Source organism: Lacerta agilis, chromosome 11 (genome assembly GCF_009819535.1).
Source record: "Lacerta agilis isolate rLacAgi1 chromosome 11, rLacAgi1.pri, whole genome shotgun sequence".
Classification (NCBI taxonomy): Eukaryota; Metazoa; Chordata; class Lepidosauria; order Squamata; family Lacertidae; genus Lacerta; species Lacerta agilis.
In genome coordinates, this window is record NC_046322.1 from 21,921,065 (window position 1) to 21,947,793 (window position 26,729).

General features: G+C 40.9%; 1 protein-coding gene across 1 annotated transcript; it reads left to right on the forward strand.

Moving 5' to 3' along the window:
- The first annotated feature begins 1,259 nt into the window (after positions 1 to 1,259).
- Positions 1,260 to 20,314, forward strand: IL31RA (interleukin 31 receptor A). The gene is made up of 18 exons (XM_033164203.1): positions 1,260 to 1,334; positions 1,795 to 2,000; positions 3,566 to 3,684; positions 4,979 to 5,067; positions 5,919 to 6,209; positions 6,440 to 6,557; positions 7,363 to 7,574; positions 9,013 to 9,170; positions 9,642 to 9,795; positions 10,724 to 10,803; positions 13,041 to 13,263; positions 13,905 to 14,087; positions 14,945 to 15,046; positions 15,316 to 15,462; positions 16,402 to 16,542; positions 17,413 to 17,506; positions 17,822 to 17,888; positions 19,762 to 20,314. Exons 4-18 carry the CDS (start codon positions 4,998 to 5,000, stop codon positions 20,212 to 20,214), a joined length of 2,493 nt encoding a protein of 830 aa, XP_033020094.1. The 5' UTR covers positions 1,260 to 1,334; positions 1,795 to 2,000; positions 3,566 to 3,684; positions 4,979 to 4,997; the 3' UTR covers positions 20,215 to 20,314.
- The last annotated feature ends 6,415 nt before the right edge of the window (positions 20,315 to 26,729 follow it).

The following is a 26,729-nucleotide window of genomic DNA, read 5'->3' on the forward strand; positions in this document are numbered from 1 at the left end:
ATCGCCTTAAGGGCCGTCTTAAGCATATCCGGCACCGTGTTGCAAAGATCCCTCTGGCGCCCCCCCCCCCCCCGTTTCCCAGAATTGTTGACCTTTTTAAAAAAAAAAACGAAAAGGCAGAAGAAAACCTAATGAAGTTCCAAAGCATGACTCATTCAAGACTCAGCAGTTCTTTTAATTCATCCTCATGACCACATATCAAAAAGTTAAAGCAACCACCAGTTTGTTGTTCTTTAAATAAATTGATAAAGACACAGAGAAGGAAGTTTCCAGCCAATTTGTGTTTAAGTACAAAGCTGACGTTTTCAAATATTGTGGGGGGTGTAAAGTAGGGCTGTCTTAAGGAGATCGGCCGCCATGGCGCAGTGATCCCTCCGTGCCGCCTCTCTGCCCGCCTCCCTCCCACGCTGGCTGCCCCTCGGGAGGGGGGTGGGCGAGCGGGGGATGAGGGGTGTGGCGCTGGAGCGGCGCGGGGCTTTGCGCGCCCTTCCCAGCACTCCAGCTGGGGCTCCAGAGGGTGGCCGGCTTGCAGCTCGCCCGTCCGCCTGTGGGGGCGGGGGCGGGTTGGGGAGGGAGCGCCCGGTATGCCGGTGGGCTTGCGGGGGCGCCCCTGGGGGGCCTGGCGCCCTGGCGCGCCGTGCCACCCAGCCCCTATGACGAGACGGCTCTGGTGTAAAGCAGTAACATCCTGAACCTAAAAAGGATCCAAAACTTTGGTCACAAAAGCTGCAGCCCTAACTGCACTTACCTGAGAGTAAGCCCTGCTGAATCTAATAGGCCTTAAAACCCGCCCCCATCTTTAAAGGGCTTTTTGTTGGTGTTCACATTCACGGAAAAATAAAAACACCCATGCAATTATTATTATTATTATTTTAAAAAAAAACCAAAAACAGCCCTCACAAAACAACCCCCATGACAGCCTTGGTCACACAGACCCCAAGGCTACGTCCACCAAGGTAAAAGAGCTCAGGCGACGTTGCCTCAAATAAGCACCATGGGCCTTCCACCCTATTTTGTCAGATCTTACTCCTGTTTATTTCATTTTTATTTGTAACTAAAATGAGGCCACAGGTCTGGGCATGCGGTAGTCCTCTCTCTCTCCTCTCCCTCAAGTGGCTTCACGTTTAGTCGCAATACACTCTCAACCTTGGCTTCGGGCCCAGCCCTGCCCGTAACCGCCGCATTGGTTCAAACTGGGAATCCCCTCACGGGTTCTCCCAAATAGTTTAGCGGGACAGGAACATGGTGGGCGGCGCCAGGGAACACGCGGGTCCGGAGGGCCGGGGAAGGCGCGGCCTCGTCGACCGGGAGAGAGGCTGCTCTAGCTTGAGGAGGTATGGAGAGGAGGCGCAGGAACGGCGAGGCTGTTGTGGGCGCTGAACCCCGAAGGTTTTCTCTCACTCCACGCTCTTTTCTCCGCGCCTTCGGCCTCCTTTCCCTGGTTCGCTTGGCACTTCGCGCTCTCCCCGCTTTGCTTCCTGGCACTTTCAACCGAAAAGCCGCTCCTCTCGCTTCCCTTTCTTTCCCCGGTTTCCTTTTCTTCGTCTTTCTTGCGCAAAGGCAGTTTCTTACTCAACTATTCCCTCGACAGTCATTTGGCTTCGAGCACCACATTTTACTTTTCATTCTCCAGGGCCCCGTCATCGGTATACACTTCTTACCCACCCCGCCCGCCTTCCTCGCTTCCCAGAATTGTTATTATTTTTTAAAGCTGTTTTTCACACAATGTCCAAACTCAGTGGGTTTTTTTCTTCCTTTCTTCCTTTTTCCCTTTTGTATTGTTGTTTTTAATAGCTACAATCGAGGCGTTTATTCGAGTACTTGAAAGATCCGCCGGGTAGAGAACGACGTCGAGTTTTGCTTCGCTTCGTCCTTCGCAACTTCGCATTCCTGGTAACTCCAAAGTGGCTTTAATGCTGCTGTCGGCTGCCGCTTGTAAGCGCTGGGTTCCTGGACCCTCAAACTGAGGACGTAAATTCTCTTTAAGGACTTTTGGACAGGTGAGACTTTAAAGGGCTTTATTCTGGGACACCTGTGCTTGTTGTTCATCCTTAAATGTTTCTCAGCTCCATGTGCAATGCCTTTAAAGCACATACTCCTCCTCTTAGAATTTTGGGCACTGTAGTTTAGCCCAGTTCCCTGCAACCCTTAACAAAACGAAGTTTTTTTTAAACAACAGCAGCAACTAAAGGACACCTTTCACCACCACGATCCTTCGTAATGTAGGCAAGTCCGAAAGGGCGAAAGAGAGAGAGAGAGAGAGAGAGAGAGATGCTGGGGTGAAGGAGAAAGAAAGCGAATGGGGTGGAGGGGGGGGGGAGAGAGAGGGGTGCTTCTCAGCAATATCAGCTCTCCAGTCACGCAGCCCCGATGTCTGTGAAAGGAAGGGGGGGGAGGCGGTTGTCACATAGCGCTTAGGAACAGGCGCCGGTGGGGAAACCGAGGCTGGGGAGGGGCTGGTTGGCTAAGCAGCGAGGAAGGGGAGGCGAGATTCTTAGGAGAAACAGGGCGAAGGCAAAGTTTCCCACGTGCCTATGTCTCCCTGTCGATTCTGGAGCCCCCATTCCTTAGTTTCATAGTCCCTCCGCCCGTCCCGAGTCCCGGACCAAACGTATCTCGCCAACGCATGGATGCATCACAAGGGCATGTTTCCATGCCAGTGTGGTGTAGTGGTTAAGAGCGGCAGACTCGTTATCTGGGGAACCGGGTTCGCGTCTCCACTCCTCCACATGCAGCTGCTGGGTGACCTTGGGCTAGTCACACTTCTCTGAAGTCTCTCAGCCCCACTCACCTCACAGAGTGTTTGTTGTGGGGGAGGAAGGGAAAGGAGAATGTTAGCCGCTTTGAGACTCCTTCGGGTAGTGAAAAGCGGGATATCAAATCCAAACTCTTCTTCTTCTTCTTCTTCTTCCATCACTGAGGATTCTGCAACCAGAGACGGCCCTGATGTTCGGTGGGGTGTTTTGTTACCAAATTTGGGTATCCTTTATTATTAAAAGAGATCATTGCATAATTATCAGGAAGCCTAAGCTTTGGTGGAGTCAGTGGCACACACACACTGTGGTTTTGCTTCCCCTTTTCTACCCACACTCCCCTGTTACTTTGGCTCAGCTTTGCTCAACCCTGTCAGTAGATATTTTTTTCTATTAGACTCACAATTTGAGGAAAGTGAGGAGAAGGAACAGGGAGAATGCAGGAGAAGCAGCACGAGAGGCTGCAATCTTACACCTGCTTACTTGTGAGTAAGTCCAGTTGAGCACAGTGGGGCTTCTGAGTAGACATGCTTGACATTGTACTGTCAGTTTATTAACATTACACTAGAAAAAGAAGCTTTCAATTAATAGAGTACTTTCCATCCTTTTAAGTACAGCATCTTAAACAATTTAAGATCAATGACACATAGACAGGTTTGGGAAAACGTAAGACTTGCCTATAGGGCAAAATCTTAGGGGAAACGTAACAAAGATTCTAAGTTAATCACGTTCACACAATTAATGTCATGTCTAGCTTGACCCAATTTTTGTTTCTTTTTTTATCATTGATACCCTGCATTCTTTCTCAAAAGGTTTACTCACGGTGGCTTCCATCCTTCAACAAATGCCAAGCATCCCTACAGAAACGTGATATATGTATAGCTCAGGTAAAACATGATTTCCGGTCCCTTTAAAACAAAGCTTTCAACAGGTAGGATCTGTCTATAATAGTAGTGCCTAGACCCACTGTGGGAGAGAGAGTTATAGCTCCTTTCCCCTAGAATTATAGTACTGTAGAGTTGGAAGGGACCCTGTTGAGGATCATCTAGTCCAACCCTCTGCAATGCAGGAAGATACAGCTGTCCCATCCTTTTTTACATTTGCTGTCAGCCCTCATTTGCCCTCCTCCTGCTATGTAAATTTACATATATCTCTCCCTCCCTCCCTCCCCCCTCTCTCACACACAGGTTGCCTAGGATGCTAGTCCTACTAAGAGTAGACTCTCTGAAATAAATTAAAAATCCAAACATTAATTTCAAAGGATCTGCCCTAGGTAGGATTTAGCTGGATGTATCCTGCTGTTATGACCAAAGTATCTTACCCAAAAGGATATGCACAAACCAGTTTATCTGCCTGCATTATTCTCAGGGTGTGGGGGGACTCATTTATTTATAATTGCTTAATCTTATGGGACTAAATTGCATTATGTTGTAAGGACCTTTTATTAAATCTTAGAATTGTAAAGTTGAAAGGGACCCAAGGGTCATCTAGTCCAACCCACGGTGCCTATTTTAAACTATAATGTTATCTGCAAACTGGAACTGTGTGACTTGTAGTTTGAGAGTTGGAAAGAAGTGTGCCACACTATGTGGCATTCTTTCTCAAGAACTACAAGTTTCATAGTAGATCCTACTAACGTTGTCTAACATAGGCAGGAGGGGCCAATGGGATGTGGCAGCTAAATAGCAACAGGTGACGGGACAAGCATTATAACCGCTAAGATCCCAGGGACTGTGGGAGCCAGTGCTGTTGATAGGATTTATAGACCTCAGAACATATGGGCGTAAATGAGTTAGATCTATTTTCAGGAGTACTGTTGAAAAACTACCCATGAGTACTGTGGGCAAAGGGGAGCCCAAAATGCTGCATAATTCCAATGGTAGCAACACTGCTTTGTGGTTTGCAGGTTTTTCTAAATTGTTTGACCTCAAAAAATAGGAAGCCAATTTCAAAAGCTTTGTGCTATTGCAATAACATTGTCAAAAGCAAAGAGTCAAAAGTTCAGATCTGGAACCTATTTTCAGGATTCAACTCTGAAATGTGTGAAGTAATAGTAGAATGATGATTTCTGGTTCCTTTGGAAATTTAACTGAGGGAAGATAAGTAAAACAATTTTATTTTTATTATAAACTATAATGCTATGCTCACCAGATAGAAATATATACTATATAAAACAGCAGCATTGCTGACTTTGTTGGAGAAAAAAAATCTTAATTTTGTTACAGTGTTTCCTGCCTACGCACAATGATTCTAAATAAAATCTTTTATACTATGCTTGGGATCTTAACCATGCATTGCAGCTTTTGTTTAGTGGGTAAGTTGAACCTTTTCTGTACTTATTGTTGGAGTGCAAACTAGCTTAGAAGAAAATTCCAATTAAGCATTTAGTTAGGATGGGCAGTAAGGAAATCTGCTGCTTTCTTGAACGGAGGCGGGTGATCCATATACAGTCAAACCTTGGTTGTCGAACGTAATCTGTTCCAGAAGCCTGTTTTGCTTCCAAAATGTTTGACAACCAAGGTGCGGTTTCCGATTGGTTGCAGGAGCTTCCTGCACTCAGTGGAAGCCGCATTGGACATCCGGCTTCTGAAAAATGTTCAAAAACCGGAGCATTTACTTCTGGGTTTTCAGTGTTCAGGAGCCAAAATGTTCTGAAACGGAGTTGTTCGGGAGCTGAGGTTTGACTGTATAAACAGCTTAAAGCTTCTAAATTAACTGGACTAAATCCCAAATAAGGTGATGATGGTCAATTGTTAATACCACAGTGGGGGAGGAAAACCCACTTACCTTGTGTGCTGCAGTCCCAAACCATATCTGCTATTCAAAAAGCAATCACACACTGATATTACTTGTTTATGTTGTGTCTAGTTTGGCCCTGAATGACACAAAGAAATTTGGCAAATGTGTGAAGTCTAAACTGGCTCCTAAGTCTTTGTTTGATGGCGAAAAGACCGATATGCCCTATTATGAAAAACTACACGGGGAATTAAAGCATGTGTATCCCAAACATGAGGGGTAGTATTGAATAGTTGAGTCTCTTAAAGGGACGAGGTAGAACTGTATATACATGAATAGTGCCTTCTTTGTTCATTTTTCCATCACTGCTGTGTTATTTTGTATTTTGCTTTAGTATAACTAATCTAAGTGATTTTTCTTTAAAAATAGATGGAGATGCTGTGGCTCACATCTTTCCTTCATCCCCTTTAATTGAAAGTGGTTCTACCTTGAAAGTTTTTTGTAGACTGGGCAAAAAACTTTTTCCATATAAAAATGCAAGTCATATCATCTGGACACTGAATGATGTTGTGATTGCAGAAGAAAACTACCAAATTATCAATGATTCTGTCTCTGGAGTAGTTATTCATAATTTCACTTATGGAAGAGCTCACGTTAAATGTTTTGTTGATTCTCCGTTTAAAAAGCAACACCTGGCTCACTCTGAAGTTAGATCAGGGTGTAAGTAAGCTTAAAAGTCTTGAACTGAAAATGGGTGATTTAAGCAGTTTAACAATACTTAAAAACCTTTGACAATATTTACGTAGAACGGCATCCTGGTGGGTGTAATGTTTTAAAAGATGTGAATGGTAAGATTTTACTGATGCCAAGTAGTTTAAAGTCTTTTTACCAAATGAAGCTGGTCATTCAAATGCCTGAGAAATCTATTGTTTTTCCTTTCTTGGTTGCAGTTCCTCCACAACCTCCTGAAATTATTTTCTGCATCTTTTTTTACAAAAGTGGCTCAACTCTTACTTGCACATGGACATATGAAAGGAACACTGAAACAGTCTATACTCTCACTAAACAGTAAGTTCTAGGTGGTTGGCTGTTGATGTTATGCAAAGGGGTGTAGCATGTGGGTTAGATAATTGTATTTCCTCCCTTTAATCAAATGTTTAGTTCAACTGCTTTTGGATTATGCCAATAATCTTAAATAGCTATTCATCACAAACAGGGCACCCAACAAGATGCAAACACAGTGGCAAACTCAGAGGCCAACTCTGTCTCTATATCTGCTTGGGCAGCGCTGCTCCATGGCTTCAACCACAACCTCCAGGGTTCATTCAGCTGCTCATCTTTCAATGATACATATGGTTGTCAAGATTTTGGGGTCCATGGGCACACCTGGAATTCTGAAAACCATCAGTCATGAAGTGGTTGCCGTGAGTGTGGTGTGGCATAGTACAAATGGCTGCCATGGAGTGTGTGGCAACGCAAAATGTCCCAGAACATTTTTTTAAATCTTCAAAGCAGCTGTGTGTGGTTACCAATGCATACAAAGATCTTAAAATAAATACGCATGTAAGATCTTAATCAAGAAACTTGTATTGCATCTAGGTTGGCTGCAGCACATTTTCATCCTATTAATTTATGTGGGAGGGAGAAACGCATGCTTTAAATTTCTTTTGTTGAAATCTGTGGCACTTGAATGTTCTCAACTTTTGGTTGTCATTATTAAAAGCATAATTCACCTTTTGCTGTTCTTTTATAAATTGTGCTCAACACAATTCAGTCCTGGATTTGATTCTAAATGTGAGGTTCTTAACCACTTCTTTCACCAAAAATATTTACTAATTTTCTTCTTCCCACCGCCTGCATTTTTCACAAACAGGATGTTAGAACCGAATGAGGAAGAAAACTGTTCAACGAAAGGGGCTTCAACATTAGCAGGCGATGAGATACTAAGCTGCTCAACCAAAAATGATTCATGTACAATATTCAATCAACCAATTTCTGGTCGGGAATATCGTGTTCAGGTGACAGCAAGAAATCGCTTAGGGGAAGCAACGTCTGAGCCTGTTTGCATAATTTCTACAAAAATTTGTAAGTTTATAAACAATATAAAATATGAGAAACATAGACTGTGTTTGAGCAACCAGTTCTTATGCAATACATTTTTTGCTACTGCAGAATTAAAAGTATTCTAGTGGCGTACAGTGAACATTTTCATAGGATAACATTTAGGGCCAGAGGTGCCAGCTTCCAAGAGTGATTGGGGCGGGACAACGTCATGCGCATGGACATTGTGCCTTCCTCTCTAAGCTGGGAAGAAGCTTCCTGGGCTTTGGGAAGGAGTTGCCAGGCCTCTGACAGGATAAGCCAAGCGGGCTCAGGGAAGATGGTAGAAGGGCTCTTGGACCCCGTTGGAGCATTGCAGCTCCCTCCCTAAGCAGAGCAGAAGCTTCCTAGGCTTTGAGAAAGAGGCAGCAGGCTTTACTACTTTAATACTCTTAAGTTACCAGGAACATTTAGGGAACCAGCCCAGTCTCCCTTGTACACCGATAGCACCCTGCCGAAGAATTCTATTTTGCAGAAACCTCCATTCCTATGTGGATTTTGAAAAGCTCCATCTCTTGAAAATCTTTCCATGCTTTCATTTATACGCATTACCACTTTGAACAAATTTAGCTTTTTGTTTCTATGTGGTCCATAGTTTCCTGCAATATGGCAGGTTTTCTGCTATGCAATCATGGTGTCGAGCCCATTCCAACTCCCCAACTTGAATGTGTGGGAAATTCCAACATTCATAGAATCATAGAATCTCAGAGTATTGGACTAGGACCTGGGAGAGCAGGATTTGGATCCCCACTCAGCCATGAAGCTCACTGTGTGACCTGGGGCCAGTCACCATCTCTTTGTCTAACCTACCTCAAAGGGTTGTTGTGAAGATGAAATGGCGAGAAGGAGAACCATGTACACCACCTGAGATCCTTGGAAGATAAAGGAGCTTTATAAATTGAAATACAGTGAACCCTCAGGTTATGTACCTCTCTGGAGACATAATTTTTGGGTTGCGAAAGCAGCAAACCCGGAAGTATTTTTCTGGGTTTCGCTACATGCGCAGAAGAGCTCTATTGCGCTGCGCACATGCGCTGGAGCAGCAGCTCTGGTTACGGATTTTTTGGGGTGCGCATGGACCCCTGGAACGAATTAAATCCGTATCCAGAGGTTCCATTGTAACAATAACAACAACAACAATAATAATCTGCCTCTACCTCCAACCCAGCTGGGTTTAATTCCAAGTGTGGCAGTGGTGGAGCATCACATTGATCTGGTTCATCAGTCCCCCTCCACCGAACAGAAGTAATTTAATTATTTTTAATAGCTGTGCTTAGAAATGAAATATAAATTCTGCAATGGGGTTCAAATGTGCAGCCTATCCCACTCTCCATCCCAACAGAATCTCTCTTGTTGCTGCCGGTAGGATTGGTTATAAAATCGTTAGCATTGAAAGCATGAGAGCTTTCTTTCTCAATTCCAGTGAAGACTGATCCTCCTCGCATAACTAAAATAGAAACAGTTCCAGGGATGAAGCAAACGCTAAGAGTTCATTGGAAAAAACCTCGGTATATGCCTCGAAGTGCTGAGAATAATACAAAGTACCAAATTCGATACAAATCCATAATGGGAAATGGCACGGTAAGTTGAGTAGCAATTTTTCCAGCTCATATAACTACAGGCATGTAGCCCATGTTGGCCTCATCTTCTCAGTCTGCTCCTCCTAGCATTATTTTATGCACTTTCATCACGTCTCTTCTTACTTGCCTTTTCTCTAAACTATAAAGTGCCAGATGCTTTAACTTTTCCTCAAAGGAGAGTTTCCCTATCCGCTTAATCAATTTGGTTGCCCTTTTCTGAACCTTTTCCTACACACACACACACACACACACACACACGTGTGCTGTCTTTTGGTAAGTTATTTTAGCCAAGAATGAATGCCAGTTTTTGGCAAGTAGAATTTTCCATCTGAGCCACACTTGGGGTGGGGATTAAGGAATGTAAGAATACAGATGCAAGTGATAGCAAGAGAGACCATGGTATTTATATTTTGCCTCCTATGATTTTTGCTGTGTTCTTTGAAGGAAAATTGTTATTCTGCCCAATTTCTAGAAAGATTACTTCATGGAAGAAGACAGTGGAACAATTGATCTCATTAATCTGTGGGATTGTACAAACTATACTGTTGACATTCGGTGCGCTCATAATGGCTCAAAGTTTTGGAGTGAGTGGAGTGCAGAAAAAATGGGAACAACAGAAGAACAAGGTAAGCAAAAATGGTGATACAGTTTGATGCTGTTGTTAAGTTTTAAATTTACAGATCTTAATAAAAATCAGTTAATGTTAATTCAGTTCATAATATTTTTTTTATTCTATCTATCTATCTATCTATCTATCTATCTATCTATCTATCCAAGGCTTATTCCATCTCTAGGGAATCAACTGTGAATGTTTATACAGTATATGTTAAATAGGATAGGCAGTGAAGGGGTATCTGTCAGGCAGGGCCGTTTCACACTGCTATATTGGTTATTTCATCCATTGTTGCTGTTGGTATTCTGTTGGGAGCCACCCAGGGTAGCTGGGGGAACCCAGTCAGATAGGCTGGGTATAAACAAACAAGCAAACAAACAAACAAATATTATTCAGTATTACTATTGGATATTGCTTCTGTTTCCAGTCATTTACTCTTGAATATGGTTAGAGCTGTGCTTCCCAACTTTTTTAAGGGGGGCAAATGAATGGCCTTTTAGGTTTCCTCCACATGAATAGGAGTTCACTTTTTGAATAATAAGAATTATATGTCACCGGGGGGGGGGGCAGGATTTTAGAGATGCTTAGGTGGGGCATGGCCAAAAAAAAAAAGGTTGGGAACCACTGGTCTAGAGGGAAAGTGCATCAGTTTAGTGTTGCCAGCTTGTCATGATGTTCCAGCACACAGTTGCTAGGGGAGTTGTTCATAGACAGCCTCATAGTTGGTAAAGAACCTCCCTAGTTTTGGAGAACAACAAAGAACTAGTTGTTATGTGTTCTATTCTTGTGCTATTCTTGAATATCCACTTGCTGCAGGATAAGAATATGATACCAACTAGCTTTTTTGCAGCATAGAAGTGGCTATCTTGGTGGGCTATAGGAGTAGTCTGTTCATGCCTTTTATTTCTATATTTTTAATTATGATGTATTAATTTTGATAGCTCCCTTGAAAGTAGACTTGTGGCGTGTACTTGAATCGCATCAGCCCACTGGAAGCAGAACTGTGTACCTTTTGTGGAAGGTAAAAAAAAAATGACACTTTGAGATTCTGGGGGTTATTTGGTTTAGTATTTGAATGGTTAATGTGCTCTCAGGTTTGAGTGACACTATTTTCGATACAACTCAGTTGCCTATATACTATGTTAATTGGTATTTTTCATGTTTGAGATGATTCACATGCGTATACAAGCCATTACACTGGCAAACACCACTGTCATTTTCATTACTCTGATTTCTGAATAGACTTTCCCAGTGATGCTTTGTTTTTAGCAGTAAACATCTCTCTGAGAAAAAAACTGTTTTGCTGAATTCTGTGAAGGAATTATTTGTTTTCATGAATAAAGGTGGATTATCTAAGATGGTGTCCATATTAGTTTACCAGGATACTATTCAGGAGAGATTGGCATGGGAAATGTATGTGTGAGTATGAACTTCTTTAAATCAGGTGTTGGAAAAATATGGTCCATGCTTTGGTTCATGAGATTCTTCAGTGTAGCTTGCAATATCATACAGAAGTCTTAAGAATCCAGGCTGTTTTTGTTGTTGTTGTTAATGGTTGCATAAATGTTTGGGAGGAAAATTGCCAAAAGCAGAAGCAAGTGGCAGGATGGTGGTGAGGACTCAAAATCAGTTGGTCTTATACACTCTGCAACTTCCTACAGTAGTTTAAGGGAGTGCACACATGTTACAGTGTTGTTGCAACTCTGCAGAGATTGTGTGAAGCCCCAGATTGTACAAAGCAGTACATCTGTGGTAGGCCATTGCACTGCTCCAAGTGTCCCCAGCTTTGGAGTAGGGTAAGGTGGCTACCAGAGGACAAGCCTGCAATTGTACTGCTTGGATTGTGTTGCCCTGACCATAGAGCATCCTCCCAAGGGCAGTTTGTCTGGCACCTACATAGCTCTCTTTAGGCTCTGGGAAAAGATTTTACTATCTCATGCCTTCCCTCCTGTTGATGCCTTCTGTAAAGTTTCTATTTTTCTGTGAAACACCTTTAACAATTAATTGGAAAGGTAATATATAGATGTATTAAATGAAATAATTTGCACGATTACGGTGACTGGAGACAAAAATCCACAATAGCACACATTGCCACTGATGTGTGTTAAAATCCGACAGGGAAGTGCCGTTTCCTACAAGCCAGGCAATTGCCACTAGGTTGTAAACTTGCCTGGAGGGTACATACAAGAAATGTTTATGTATTTATCCTGAAAATGTCAAGAGCTCCCCTTTAGAATATGTTTCTAGGGTGTTTCACGGTAGAAATAAATAAAATACATTAAAATATAAACAGTAAAACAAGGAAAAACAAAAAACTGGAGTGTTAGTATGGCTCACAAAGTAGCACAGAATTGGTGGAAAGTATTTTTTTTTAGGCAGAGCAGTAGGGATTGTGGCGTATATAGGCATACCATTTATTTATTCCCTTGATATTGAAAGCAACCTGCTAGTGCAGTGTTGCAAAATTCATGTCAATCTGATGAAGTAGATATGCAATGATTGGATTGGAGATTGTTAAACTGAGAAACAGCAGCTTGCCCTTGCTTCCTGAGAGTAATGGAATTAAGAACAGTAAATAAATTTGTAATTATTTGCTGACCTATCGCTGGTATTAAGTGAATCAAGACTGCAAGGTACAGTGCAAAAGCACTTGCTGTAAATTTCCTGTAAGCAAAAGATGGTAATAAATTTCAAGACCAGATTTAACAGTGCAATCTTTTACATGTAAACTCAAGTGCGTATGCATTGCAAACTTTTCAAAACCGGTTGGCATACAGTGGTACCTTGGTTTACAACCATAATCCGTTCTGGAGGTCCGTTTGTAAACCAAAACAGGTTGTAACCCAAGGCACGCTTTCAGCAATGGGGCCTCAAAAAAAAAAAAAAAGTTCATAATCAAAAAAAGAGAAAGGGTTGTAATCCAAAAAAAGGTTGCAAACCAGGACACGCACCTCTGGGTTTGATGTGTTTGTAATCCAAAACATATGCAAACCAAGGTACCGCTGTATTTCAAAGCTTTCTGATTCCATGAGAAATGTATATGTATAGAGGGAGAGAGAGGATCCCATCTCTGTCCTTTTCAGTGTCTGTATGTGTGACTCTCATTTTAGTTTTTATGCAATGTATGTGATCCTATACATGTTTGCTTAGAAGTCCCATTGTGTTCAGCACTGCTTTCTCAGGTAAATGCACACAAGTCTTAAGAGTCTTATCTTCCTCAATTGCTATGCTGTACTATTTTGCTTTGTTTTTTAACAGAAACATGAAGAATTCCCATCTTCTGGAAGAATAGATAGCTATAGAATAAAGTATTTTACAGAAAGCAAGCCTCCTTTTGAAAAAACTGTCAATGCTAAAAATAATTCCTGTAATTTTGGACTGACAGGGGAAGCCTATGTGATCAGTGTTGTTGCTCATAATATAGCTGGAGATTCTCCTGAGGCTGTTTTGAAAATTCCATCAATACATGAAGAAAGCATGAGTGAGTTTATGTGATCAAAATGTTGATTTTTTAAATGTAGTAATAGGTCACTGTGGTTCGGGTGTTGATATGTGTCATTGTGTTTGTAAATGTGTATCCCCTTTCAGATCTTCTTTAAAATACAATTACATAAAAAAATAAAAAATACAATTACATGGTTGCAGCATTTGCTTGCAAAAGAGCAAAAGAGCAAATACTTAATTATAGAGTATACATCTAAAACAAAAATGTCTTAAATACGTACTGAGTAAGAAGTATTACTTTAGTGCAGGTAGAATTAAGAAATGACACTTCTAATCTAGCGGATCCCAAGACCTCACTTTGTACTTGAATCCCTGCCTGCAAGGATATTGCTATGCAGTCTCACTGCTTATTCATTGTGTATTTATTTTTGCATCCTATATTGATAACATGTAGAATGTACTGGAGTATTACTTCTCAGAGTACCTTGTTTTCTGTAGGGGATCATGTTAAAAGGGTTTCTTAGGAAGGATTGTTATTGTTACATACATTTCTGCTTCCTTCTGTCTTCTGTTCTCAGTTCTGACTCAAATATTTTATTAATCACAATAATATTCAGTTGAATTGCTGAAGTCTGCTTAAGTCAACATTCCTGCTAATGTCAGCAATCATTCTCTTAGATCTCCAAAGGATTCTTAGCTTGAATACTTCTGCTTTAAAGGAACACTTGTTTTTGGAATGGGAAACTTCAGAGTTAGAAATAAATGAATACATTATAGAATGGTATAATGAATTGGAGACAGATCCATACAACAGATCTTGGGAATACATAACAAATGCCACAAACTGGACATTTCCAAAAGGTAAGGGTTCTGGAGACTGTCTTTTAAATCCAATATATTTATTTCTGTATCTTCACTCCCCATTTTTTTCTATCTAAAGATGTACATTATGCTGAGAAAGTTTCCAGATGTGGTTGCATGTCACTATTAGCAAATATCTCTGAGTGGTAAGCGCATGGGTGCAATGCTGTTCTTCACTGCTAAAGTCCTCTAGAATAGTCCATGCTGAAATTGCTTGAGCTATTTCAGATTATTGGTCTTTAAAATTATTGGCTGTTCTGATAGGGACAGACAGAAGGGAGTGGATTTCTGTCACAAGACAGGGGAACATGAAGGTCTTTATACTACTTTGCAGCCTTTTTTGCTTGGCTGCAAACCAATAATATCTCCAATAATATCTATTGGAGAAAAACTCCACAAGTTGGAAACACATTTATTTAATTCTAGTGCTTATATCCCATCTAGTGATGGTGTTTTGTTTTAATGTAAACTCCTCAAAACAGTCTAGCTCCATTTCTGTATTGGCATAAAAAGTCTGGTTATCAGCTGTTCCAGGAGTCATTCTTCAGAAACATTTATATTGCATTTATATTGGTTTTATCCTGCATAAAAATTGGGTCTTGCAGGTTTCTTAGTCTATACTGCTTTGCAATATAGCAAGGAAAATATGTCATAAAGGAAAGGTCCTAAGTTTGTAAAGTCCTGATTCTGGCATGTGGCTTTTCTGTTGCTGCTGTGTGAGTGAAATGTTATGTTTGTTGTTGTTATGTTATGTTATGTTATGTTATGTTATGTTATGTTATGTGTAATTAAAAGTCTTGCTGCACTTCTTGAAAGAGCAGTGATAATCTGTGCATCTTGTTTCCCCTCCCCCCCAGGAACCTTCAATCCTTATATATGTTACAACATTTCAGTGTATCCCTTACATAAAGGTGAAGTAAAAGCGCCGAGTTCCACCAGAACCTACTTTCAAGAAGGAAGTACGTATAAATGACTGCCTCTGTGGCAAATATCAGTTTCCCTTAATCCTATAGTCAGCTTTGAATCTGGTAGTTCCTCTGCTTTGGGTTATCCCTTCCTACGACTACCTCCATTAGGATTGTTCTGTTAAATATGTAAAATTGCATTACAGTAGTTGTTTAGAAACTTGTTTTTCTACATTGCTATGCATTTAGCAACACTGAACATCATTAACGACATCATTTCTTTTATTAAACTTTTGTTGGCTGTATTTTTCTACTTCATTTAGGCCCAATCCGAGGTCCTACTGCTGTGGTGAAATATTTTGATAAAAGTGAAGCTGCCATAACATGGGAGGAAATTAAAAAAGCAGACAGACGTGGTGATATTATTAACTACACTATATTTTACAAAGCTGATGGTGGAAAAGAATTGGGTACGTATACACATAAGAGGCAGGAAGTTAGAAGGCTGTCATAATACCAATTCTTAGCAATGTTCGACTGTAGTGCTGTTCTTCTTTAGTCTCAGGTGGCCTCCAGATGTTTGCATGGATTGCTGGTAGGGAAAGGAATAACTGAAAAATTGGAAGCTTTCTGTTTGTAATCTAACACATTTGCCTTGGTACAACTGCCAGGAAAAAGGCACATGTGATTTGGTGTGGAGGCAGAATGCTACTTGCTGACTCTTACCCATCCCTGGACCTTCCAAACATATCATGCAAGGTTAATGTTTTGTCAGTGCTTGGAACAGGAGCCAACCACTTAATTCTTTTCCTGTCTTTTAAATGGCTCTTTGTTTCCTTTGGTTTGTCTCTTCTCAAACATGGTGCCAAACTTGGCTTTGTCAACAGGTTTGTTATTACATGTTGGGAATTCATTTTTTTTCTTACTGTGACATGGTTTGAAAACCTTTGCTGAAGAAAGTTTGGCTACACCCACTACTGTGTGTGCTATATGACTATAAAATGCTCAGGCTTGGGGCTGCCACCCCTCCAGCCCCATATTTCCAGTGGGGGAAGAAAAAGAGTGTTCGTGATTACTTCTCAACTCCTGAAACACAAATCTCAAGAGGCCTGAATTGCACCACAAAGTTGTTTCCTTCTACCTGGATCACTCCTCTTAGGGGGCATGAATGCACAGCAGTATTTCTTTGCAGATTCCACTCTACCTCTCTCTATAATAAAATCTCATTTTACATTTTGTCACATGCATCATTGCTGTCCATTTTGCTGAGCATCAGCATCTCATAACTCTTGGTAGTTAAAAAAAAATCTGTTTCCTTTTGTATGGCACTTGAAGATCCTTCAGGCTTGAAGGAATTTCATATATACTAGACCAGATGAACGTTTAACCCTAAATTTGTGTCTTATTAGGAGAAACAGTAAGTGCTGATGTGCTAGAATACCACCTTAAATCCTTGCAAGCTAACACCAAGTACACAGCTCATGTTATGGCAAACACCATGGCTGGAGGAACCAATGGAACAGAGATAGATTTCATCACCCATAAACTTAGTAAGTTACTCAGTGCAAATTCATTAATGTGTGTTGAACTGGGCCTCAGAAAGGGTAGTCTACTTTTCCAATACTGTTACAACACAAAGTGAAATCCAGGAAATCTTAATTCTGTTGATTGAAAGAAAGTACAGTTGACATAAACTCATAGGAAGGGTGCACTTCCAACTTGTGATTGTGCATAATCTCACTTTAGCCCATTATACATGTAAGAATGTTCTTACACGCCACTCCTCTAGTGCTTAGGTTATTACCTCCTTGAAATACACGTGCCCTGCTGAGTTGCTCCTGGCTTAGTAGTACTAAATCAGGTCACAACTGTATGGACAGGGCACTGTGCTGAAGGCTCTCTGGGGAGGATATGCAGTATCATGACAGGAAGCTGCTACACACAAACAGCCTCCCTCCCCTGCTGTGTGACACCCATGTACCGTATATACCGGCGTATAAGACGACCCCCAACTTTTCCAGTTAAAATATAGAGTTTGAGATATACTCGACCACAGATTTTCCACCCGGCGTATAAGACGACCCCCAACTTTTGAGATGATTTTCCTAGATTAAAAAGTAGTCTTATACGCAAGAATATACTGTAGTTGCATTCTACAGCAGCTGTCTATGTGGTTCAGTATATATGTCAAAAGTGCAACAAGAAGATGTCCTTTGATGAAATTTCTTTCTTTGTTCTTACTGGGGACCTCTCTACAAGACTGTAGCCCCATCTCCCCTTTTTAAGTGCTAAAATATAGTATAGTTCAGTAAACGGGAGTAAGTCCCACTGAACTCATTGGCACTTACTTTTGAGATTACCTAAAATTCTTGGATGTTTATATTTTGAAGTCATTTTACTCTTCCTCTTTCCCCTCCTAGGTGAGACAGATATTATTCTTCTGTTTGTCATTGTTGGATTTTTCATGCTGTGCTTAACAACTGTTGGGTTATTGTGGGCTCTGAAAAGACACACGTGAGTAAATGTTTGCATAAGTCTTTTTATATGGGTGAAAATGAGGCATTGTAATAAATGGAAGCATAGTTTTTTTAAAAAAAGTTTCTTGCTTGTTAAATATGTGTCTGAAAAACCAACCACTACAAAGGAAAGGCAGAGCCACTCCCTGAGCTGAGAAATCTTATTACTGAATTATGGCAAGTTACATAAATTAAAAACTTATTATGACAGATGGAGGAAAAGGGACTTGATTTTAACTTCGTGTAAATGGTTTTTCTTGTTAATAGGTGTCAATAAATACCTGTATTAGATGGATAAATTTTGTTTTGGCAGGTTGAAAAAGATTTGCTGGCCTGAAATCCCACATCCGGTACTACCAAGTTTTCCCAATGGATTTCAGGTAATGAATAATTTCTGCTGATCTGGTGTGATAATTTGTTTGAAAATAGAAGAAAAATAATATCTAATAGATGTGTGTGGTGGCCAGGGCTGTCCCTGATCATTACACTGCCCTGCAACCTGACTTCCCTTGTGGGCATGCATGAGACTTTGCTTTGCTCTGCGCTCCCTTTCATGCTTGTGTTTGCTCCTGCCATTCCCCTACTACTTGCCTGCCCTCTCCATTAGGTAATAGCAGCTCCCAGTAGCAGCTGTTGCCAGCTGATGACTTGCAAAGGCAAGCGACAGACACTTGCCCTTTTTGCTTGAAGAGGGGAAAGTAGAGCTGTAGCCAGTGGTAGAGGGAAGAGAGGTGGCTAGTTCTTCCCGGAGTCTCTTTGTTCCTCTTCCTGCAATATTGAGGATAATGCTTAACTTACAGGGCGGTTGCAAGGATTACTGGGATAGTGTATGTGAAGTGCTTTAAACATTCATAAAAGTATGATTATCATTTCTCTTTTTCTGACTGGTCTATGGCTAGGGTAGCTAACCTGTGAGCCTGATTCAGCTGGCAAAGCCACAGGTAGTCTTTCGATCTGATCTGGAGTTACCGCCTGATCGTTAGAGATCACTTTCTACAGAAGTGTGTTATTTAATTCCAGGCTTTTAGAGAGACCATTCTGTGCAAAGTAAAAGGCAGAATTTCCAGCAACCCCCACCCTGCAAATGGAGTGGGGTGGGCTCATGCACATGCATTGATCATAGCTGTCAACCTTCCTTTTTCTTGCATTGGGAAACGGTGCTGGAATAAGGGAATTTCCCGCAAAAAAGGGAAAGTTGACAGCTATGGCATTGACCATGCTTACTTGCTGGACTGTGGCCCTCATAAATGGTAAAGGTAAAGGGACCCCTGACCGTTAGGTCCAGTGGCGGACAACTGGGGTTGCGGCGCTCATCTTGCTCTATAGGCCAAGGGAGCCTATAGCTTCCGGCGAACCAGAGCAGTGCACAGAAATGGATCCCTCATAAAGGGATGGGCAAATCAGTCATTTTTCCAATCTTAGATTCAGTTCTCTACATTTCTTTTGAGCAATTTGCAATTAAAATAAAAATAAAAAACCTCATTAAGATTAGTCAATTTCATTGTGAATTTCCCCTAATAAACTCATTGTTGTTCGCCGTTCTGAATAATACACACATTTTGTAAGTAATTTCCCCAATATAATGCATTTTTGCATATTATATTCAACAATGTGTGCTTTTTTATGCACACTTTACCCTAGTGTATGCATTTTTTGTGCACATTACTTGACTAGAAAACTGCATTGCAAAATTTGGACAAGTGTGAATTTCTAAGGACATATGTGTATCAGTTTGAGAAATGTGAACTGGGTAGCTTCTCATTAAAATGTAAACAGAATTGAATTTTGCTTCCAGCCTTTCCTTGAGAGAGGTGATTCTAGGGCCAAAAAAGGTTAGTCATGCTGGACTAGGGCATATTATAGTGGGGTTGAGAACTCAAGTGGATGGAAAATGTCACTTGGTAGCATCTGCTCCTTAAAATTAAGGAGGACAGAACAGATTTGTTAATGAGACTTTTCCTTTTTGCTTCCATGGTATTGATTGTTAGCAAGCAGGCTGCACTCATATTAGTTTGAGGATCATTCAAAGAATGTGAGGTTATGAGTGTAACAAATGGACAGTGGCTCATCTGCAGGCTTACTTGTAGTTTGTTAGCAAGATTCCAAAAGGGAAAGACTTATTGGAGGAAATTACACTATCAAAGTTTCTGCAAATTTTGGAGACTTAATCATTTTTTTCCTGTTGGTGAAGATCCAAGAGGAACTTAATTACTTAACTTTACATCCTCGATCTTTCTCTTTTTCCCCTCCCAGGAGAAAACAATGTTGAGAAACTCACCCTCTGAGAATGAGACACTCAGTGTTTTGAGGGTAGATCCTTGTGGAAAGGATCATGATGAATTAAACTTGCTGACCCTTGAAACCTCGTTGAACCAGACTGATGTTACCTCAGACTTCTTGATGGCCAACCATGAGATTTTGTGCAGTGAAGAACATGAATCTATAGTACCTCTTGCACAATCAACCTCTCTGGAGCATGATTTCAGGAATCCACCAATTCCAGTTCCAAAAGTGGATTCTACAGATTATGGAGATGATCAGCCAGAGTTGGAGGAGAAAACTGAGTTCAACCTATATTTGAAAAACTCAGTCCGTACAAGAGAGTTCTTAGGCCAAAATACAGAAGGAACAAAAGCCCAGCCAGCTTTTGTGACAGGACAGGGTTATGTGGCACTAGATGCAGTTAAACTGTTCTCAAAGCGTTAATATATTGTCCCTGTTCAGAGTAATTTAATGGAGCATGAGACTCTTAATCTCAGGGTCGGTGTTTGAGTCCTACGTTGGGCATTGCAGGGGTTTGGACTAGATAACCCTCATTGTCTTTTCCAGTTCTATGATTCAGTGAAAGAAGCATGCTGCTGCTGCTGCTGCCTGAGTCAAGGAGAGTTTTGCAGACTCGATTTAGCTGTGACCATTATTTAGGACATAAGTTCTCCGTCCTATTTTCAATTGGCATCAAGCATTTGATGGCTTTCCATGGCCCACTGTTCATTAGCAAAAATGAAGTAGTGTAATTCATACGGAGGCACTATGTTTCTCCCCCACCCCCTCCATCCAAAGATAGAATGATCAGAGATGGAGGGGGTGGCAGTCTCTGCATCCCAAACCTCTGTGGCCATCAGAATGTGGGGGGAAAGTCAACTGGGGAAGCTTTGACACCAGAGGATTGAAAATATATTTTTTTAAAATGCTCACAATCATCAAAGTGTTCTAGAATACCAGAGCACCTTTTTAAAACCCTCTAATGATTTAATCCTAATATTTCACACCTACCTGGTAAGTATGGAAGCATAGCTGTGCAGGCAGGGGGAGGGAATCAAAGCATGTAACTGAAAAGTTAAATAGAAATTCCTTCAAATGAAACAATAATAAACATGGGGCTGTATCCCACAAGATCATACTCAGCATAGATCTACTGATGTCAAAGGATTTAAGTTTCAGTGGATCTCCTTTGGGTATGACTTTAAAATACCATGGGTTGTATACAACCAAGTAAAAAATAACATAAGTAAAAAGAAAAGTAAAAGCATTAAGGACAAAGTTCCTTAGGCAAAAATCCTATTCAAGTGACTGATATAGTACCTTATTTGGATAGCAAAACATACATAGTACAAATATTCCATTGTTTCAATCCACCTTACTGTGGAGTCAAATGTTACTTGGTTTGCATATAGGTAAATGAGAAAACAATGCATTCCACTCCCGTTTCACATTGGCTGTTTGAGTCTCATGTATCTTCTCATATGGGAAGACCTGTCAGGTTTGGTAAAAAATGTTTTAGCCAAAGAATTTGAAAGCTAGCCAAGTTGTGGTTTCAGCCTTTCCTGTAGGTAGAGGAATCATGACAGCAATCCAACTTCATTCAGCTTACTTGTCCATTTGCAGCTATTTGGCATTATTGGTTGCTAAACCACCAGTTCAGTATATTTAGGGCATATTGCTGAATGTGAAAGCATATTAGGCTTTCCAGAAAGAAAAAGGACAACAGAGAGAAAAAGCTTCCAAAGATCTAGTCAAAATAAGAAGTATGATAGCTATTTCTCCATCCATTATGCTGCTCTATTTCTAGTCCCCCCAGCCAAACCCTCTGTGGAAATACAGGGCCCATGCATACCAATTACAGCATGTAGTAGATCAGGATTTAGGAACTTCTAGCCTTCTGTATGTTGCTAGAATCTAACTCTCTTCAGCCCCCAACATCATGGCAAGGTCACCAGCATCTTCAGCACCACAGGTTCTCACACTTCTGATGAAGATAATATTAGCGCCAAGCCAAGTTCTGTATCATTTTTTCTATTTTACAGACGGCCTAGCGTACTGTTGGTGGTAGGTGTTCCTAACACAGCAGCAAGGTGCAAGTAGATGTTGTGTGGGTGAAATGAGACAGCATCACAAATAAACTCCATAGATTATAATCCCCTACAATTGCTCTTAATTGTCCAAACAGATGCTGAAATGAGGAGCAAAAGATGGGACTTGGAATGTGATTAAGCACACATGGCATACAATCAATTGTGGTGATGACATGTGTCCTAGGGAAACCCAAAAGCCTTTTTACCCACCTACACCCTAGCCAGGAGATCCACATGCCCTTTCTAGATGGCAGCCCTTTGTCGGTATTCCTATATGTTAGAAGTGCTTCTTTTGCCACAAATTTGCCTATTCAGACATTGTATTTAGACAGGTTGTATGTGCAGGGCCTGCCCCAACTGCTCCACGCAGGAAGGTCTGAATGGGGATTGTAAGCCTGTTAAACTGTGCGGTCTGAATTCCTGATCAGGGGGAGGGCTTTCATTGCATTCAGCCTAAGAGGCTTTTGTTGTTGTTGTTGTTGTTGTTGTTCAGTCGTTCAGTCGTGTCCGACTCTTCGTGACCCCATGGACCAGAGCACGCCAGGCACGCCTATCCTTCACTGCCTCCCGCAGTTTGGCCAAACTCATGTTAGTAGCTTCGAGAACACTGTCCAACCATCTCATCCTCTGTCGTCCCCTTCTCCTTGTGCCCTCCATCTTTCCCAACATCAGGGTCTTTTCTAGGGAGTCTTCTCTTCTCATGAGGTGGCCAAAGTACTGGAGCCTCAACTTCAGGATCTGTCCTTCTAGTGAGCACTCAGGGCTGATTTCTTTGAGAATGGATAGGTTTGATCTTCTTGCAGTCCATGGGACTCTCAAGAGTCTCCTCCAGCACCATAATTCAAAAGCATCAATTCTTCGGCGATCAGCCTTCTTTATGGTCCAGCTCTCACTTCCATACATTACTACTGGGAAAACCATAGCTTTAACTATACGGACCTTTGTCGGCAAGGTGATGTCTTTGCTTTTTAAGATGTTGTCTAGGTTTGTCATTGCTTTTCTCCCAAGAAGCAGGCGTCTTCTAATTTCGTGACTGCTGTCACCATCTGCAGTGATCATGGAACCCAAGAAAGTGAAATCTCTCACTGCCTCCATTTCTTCCCCTTCTATTTGCCAGGAGGTGATGGGACCAGTGGCCATGATCTTAGTTTTTTTGATGTTGAGCTTCAGACCATATTTAGCGCTCTCCTCTTTCACCCTAATTAAAAGGTTCTTTAATTCCTCCTCACTTTCTGCCATCAGGGTAGTATCATCAGCATATCTGAGGTTGTTGATATTTTTTCCGGCAATCTTAATTCCGGTTTGGGATTCATCCAGCCCAGCCTTTCGCATGATGAATTCTGCATATAAGTTAAATAAGCAGGGAGACAATATACAGCCTTGTCGTACTCCTTTCCCAATTTTGAACCAATCAGTTGTTCCATATCCAGTTCTAACTGTAGCTTCTTGTCCCACATAGAGATTTCTCAGGAGACAAATGAGGTGATCCGGCACTCCCATTTCTTTAAGAACTTGCCATAGTTTGCTGTGGTCGACACAGTCAGATGCTTTTGTGTAGTCAATGAAGCAGAAGTAGATGTTTTTCTGGAACTCTCTAGCTTTCTCCATAATCCAGCGCATGTTTGCAATTTGGTCTCTGGTTCCTCTGCCCCTTCGAAATCCAGCTTGCACTTCTGGGAGTTCTCGGTCCACATACTGCTTAAGCCTGCCTTGTAGAATTTTAAGCATAACCTTGCTAGCGTGTGAAATGAGTGCAATTGTGCGGTAGTTGGAGCATTCTTTGGCACTGCCCTTCTTTGGGATTGGGATGTAGACTGATCTTCTCCAATCCTCTGGCCACTGCTGAGTTTTCCAAATTTGCTGGCATATTGAGTGTAGCACCTTAACAGCATCATCTTTTAAAATTTTAAATAGTTCAGCTGGAACTATTTAAAATTTTAAATAGTTCAGCTTACAAGCCCCTTTGAAATTGTGTGAAAGTCAGATGTGGAACTGGCACGGACATTCTCTCTACTCATACAATTAATGAATGCCTGACTAGTGCTTCTGTGGCTTAAGACCCCTATCTCCATATGTCAGTGGAAACAATAGTGATGTACACTACAGATTTATTGTGAGGACAAACATGGTAAATATTAACAAACATGGTATATATTAAAATGCTGCATAAATTGCTCATATACAGAGCATTGATCCATGAAAAAGATCAGATTTGTAAATATTGGTGTGAGACTTGTCATTTAATGTACCATCCTACTCTGAGCTGCTGGAAAAAAATGCTATTAAAGCATTAAATAGTCTGCTAAATTCTAGATGGCTTTGTTATGAAGTTGCAAGTGACAGGAGAGCATATGTTTCAGCCCTGAGTAACAAGTGAGACTGGAGTAAAGCGAACAGGAGTGGAGTTTAATCTTTCAAGGACATTGTGAAACATTCCATTTCATGAACAGGATGCGAGTATACTGTGACCAGGCAACCAATGGTAATAGAAAAATGCCAGTTTTTCATATTAACCTCAATTTTGCCTGATAACTCCCATAGGGTTTGCTATCCCCAACTCTTGTCATTGCTAGTGTCTGGGCAGTTGTTTACTTTGCAGCGCCTTCTATTGCCAACATTTATATGATATACTTCATTTTGAGATATATATATATGATAAAACCTTCATTTTGAACACCTGTAATCCATTTAGGTCTAAAATACTCAAGTATTATCACTACATAGATGATTTATTTTTTGTTCTACAAGATCAATATGCAGCTACACAGTTTCTACAATGGACTAATGACCAGGATCCGCATATACGTTTATCTGGAACGATTCACGAAAGAACAGTTAATTTCCTAGACATCACAGCCTTTAAAGACCACCACCAACAATTGAAGGTCCGTCCGTTCCATAAACCTACTGATCGAAACCCGTTGCTACACGCATCATCTTTTCATGCTCCTCATCTTCTTAAGAACTTACCTTATGGTCAATATTTAAGACTAAAAAGAAATGCATCATCACAACATGATTACAAACTAGCGTCTGACCAGCTTACACTTTCATTATTACAACGGGGATATACCGGTACCGTTAATACACTCCCATGTAGCCAAAAGCAGAGCTGATCAAAAAACCAGGAGTGACCTCTCCACAACAACCACTAACAAGCCAAAAGAAGACCGCATATTTTCTGCATTACAATATACGCCTTCTACTATCAAGAAGATAATACATAAACATTGGCATCTGATTGCCAACATTCCAGGATGCCATAAACCCCCATTGTTTGGATTAAAAAGAACCAGATCCTTATGGGACTATTTGGTAAAATCGGATCTGACCACATACCCCACAGAATTAACAATGGGACATCATAGATGTGGAAACTGTAATATTTGCAAATATGCACTTCAAGTAAAGGAATTCATCAATGAACAGACAGGATTAAAATTTCGGATCAGACATTTTAGCAGCTGTAACACCAAGAACTGTGTATATGTATGGATGTGCCCTTGTAAGAAACTCTACATAGGCAAGAGCACCAGACAGATTAAGATACGGATTAATGAACATCAATCTCGAATTTGGAATAAAATCTTAGAAGCCCTGCTAGTAGAACATTATATACAACAGAAACACTAGGAAGACGATTTCGTATTTTTCATCATTTGGAAACCTAGAGTGGACCAATTTCATTGAAGAGACATTAATAGATTGTTATTACAACAGGAGGCCCAGTTTATTCATTTACTTATGACCATGGCCCCCATAGGTTTGAATAGTTACCAGGATTATAAATCCTTTTTATGAGATCTCTTATTGGTTTGCAGTTGTCCTCTGGAACTCTATTCCTTTAAGAAACCTTAGGGAACCACACCTACCCTTTAAAGAGAATTAATATAAAAGGTTACACTCTAAGACACGCAGAGAACAATTGGGTACACACTGACCTCCTTAAACTTAGGTAAGGAACCATATGACTATATGCTGTTTTATGATTTTCAATCTCAATTCATGTAACTAGTATATATATGCTTTTTCATGCAATGTTCAATCCTTCTAGCTGAAGACACCGAAACAGGGCCCTGTCCTGGCTTCTGACTTTGTATTACCATGGATGCTACCATATTCTAAAAGACTTCTACATCAAACACAATACTGATACATCCTGATTTTGGACTATTATGAACTCTATTTAATTCTTAAAGACTCTCACACCAAACGCTGCATTGATATATTGTGCTAAGAGACTTATTTTGTGAATGTCTTTGTAGCTTTAAGTTTATTATAACAACTGTGTGGCTACATGTATTTTTGTTTTTGTTATTTATATTTGACTTGCTAGTAGGGATTATTCTCACTATTGAATGCTATATTGACCCGAGTTCTTGGTCTGTTTCCTATTGGTGTACATAATGAGAACTCCAATTTATTTAACCTGAACAGTCATGGCTTCCCCCAAAGAAACATGGGAGCTGTCATTTGCCCTTCACAGACCTTAGTTCCCAAGATTCTTTGAGAGAAGCCATGACTATTCAGTGTATGGTATGGATGTGACAAATTTTTATGGACGCTCCTTTTTGTTACCAAATAAACTAAAATGGTTCCAGGCCATCATTTTTGTACTTCTGTGACATGGGCATAATGGCTTGTTGCACTAAAGACACGCAAGTCCTGTGTGACATCTTAGAGATTTAATATTTTTGTAAACTCTTTCTGTTACTTCCCCCTCTGTGAGCTCCAAGAGAGAAGGACAATATATGTTTGCCATTCATTTTCAGATTGCTTTCCAGACTTTGTCTTTTTCTGGACATCAGGGAAAAGGAAGGTGATCACCGTAGCTCAGGCTTTCATAGCGCTCCAGTTCAGATTCAAGAA

Coding starts and splice junctions, on each gene's coding strand:
- IL31RA (XM_033164203.1), top strand. CDS start 4,998: ATGATTCTAAATAAAATCTTTTATACTATGCTTGGGATCTTAACCATG. Junction 6,210..6,439: donor CTCTGAAGTTAGATCAGGGT/GTAAGTAAGCTT, acceptor TCTTGGTTGCAG/TTCCTCCACAACCTCCTGAA. Junction 9,796..10,723: donor GGGAACAACAGAAGAACAAG/GTAAGCAAAAAT, acceptor TAATTTTGATAG/CTCCCTTGAAAGTAGACTTG.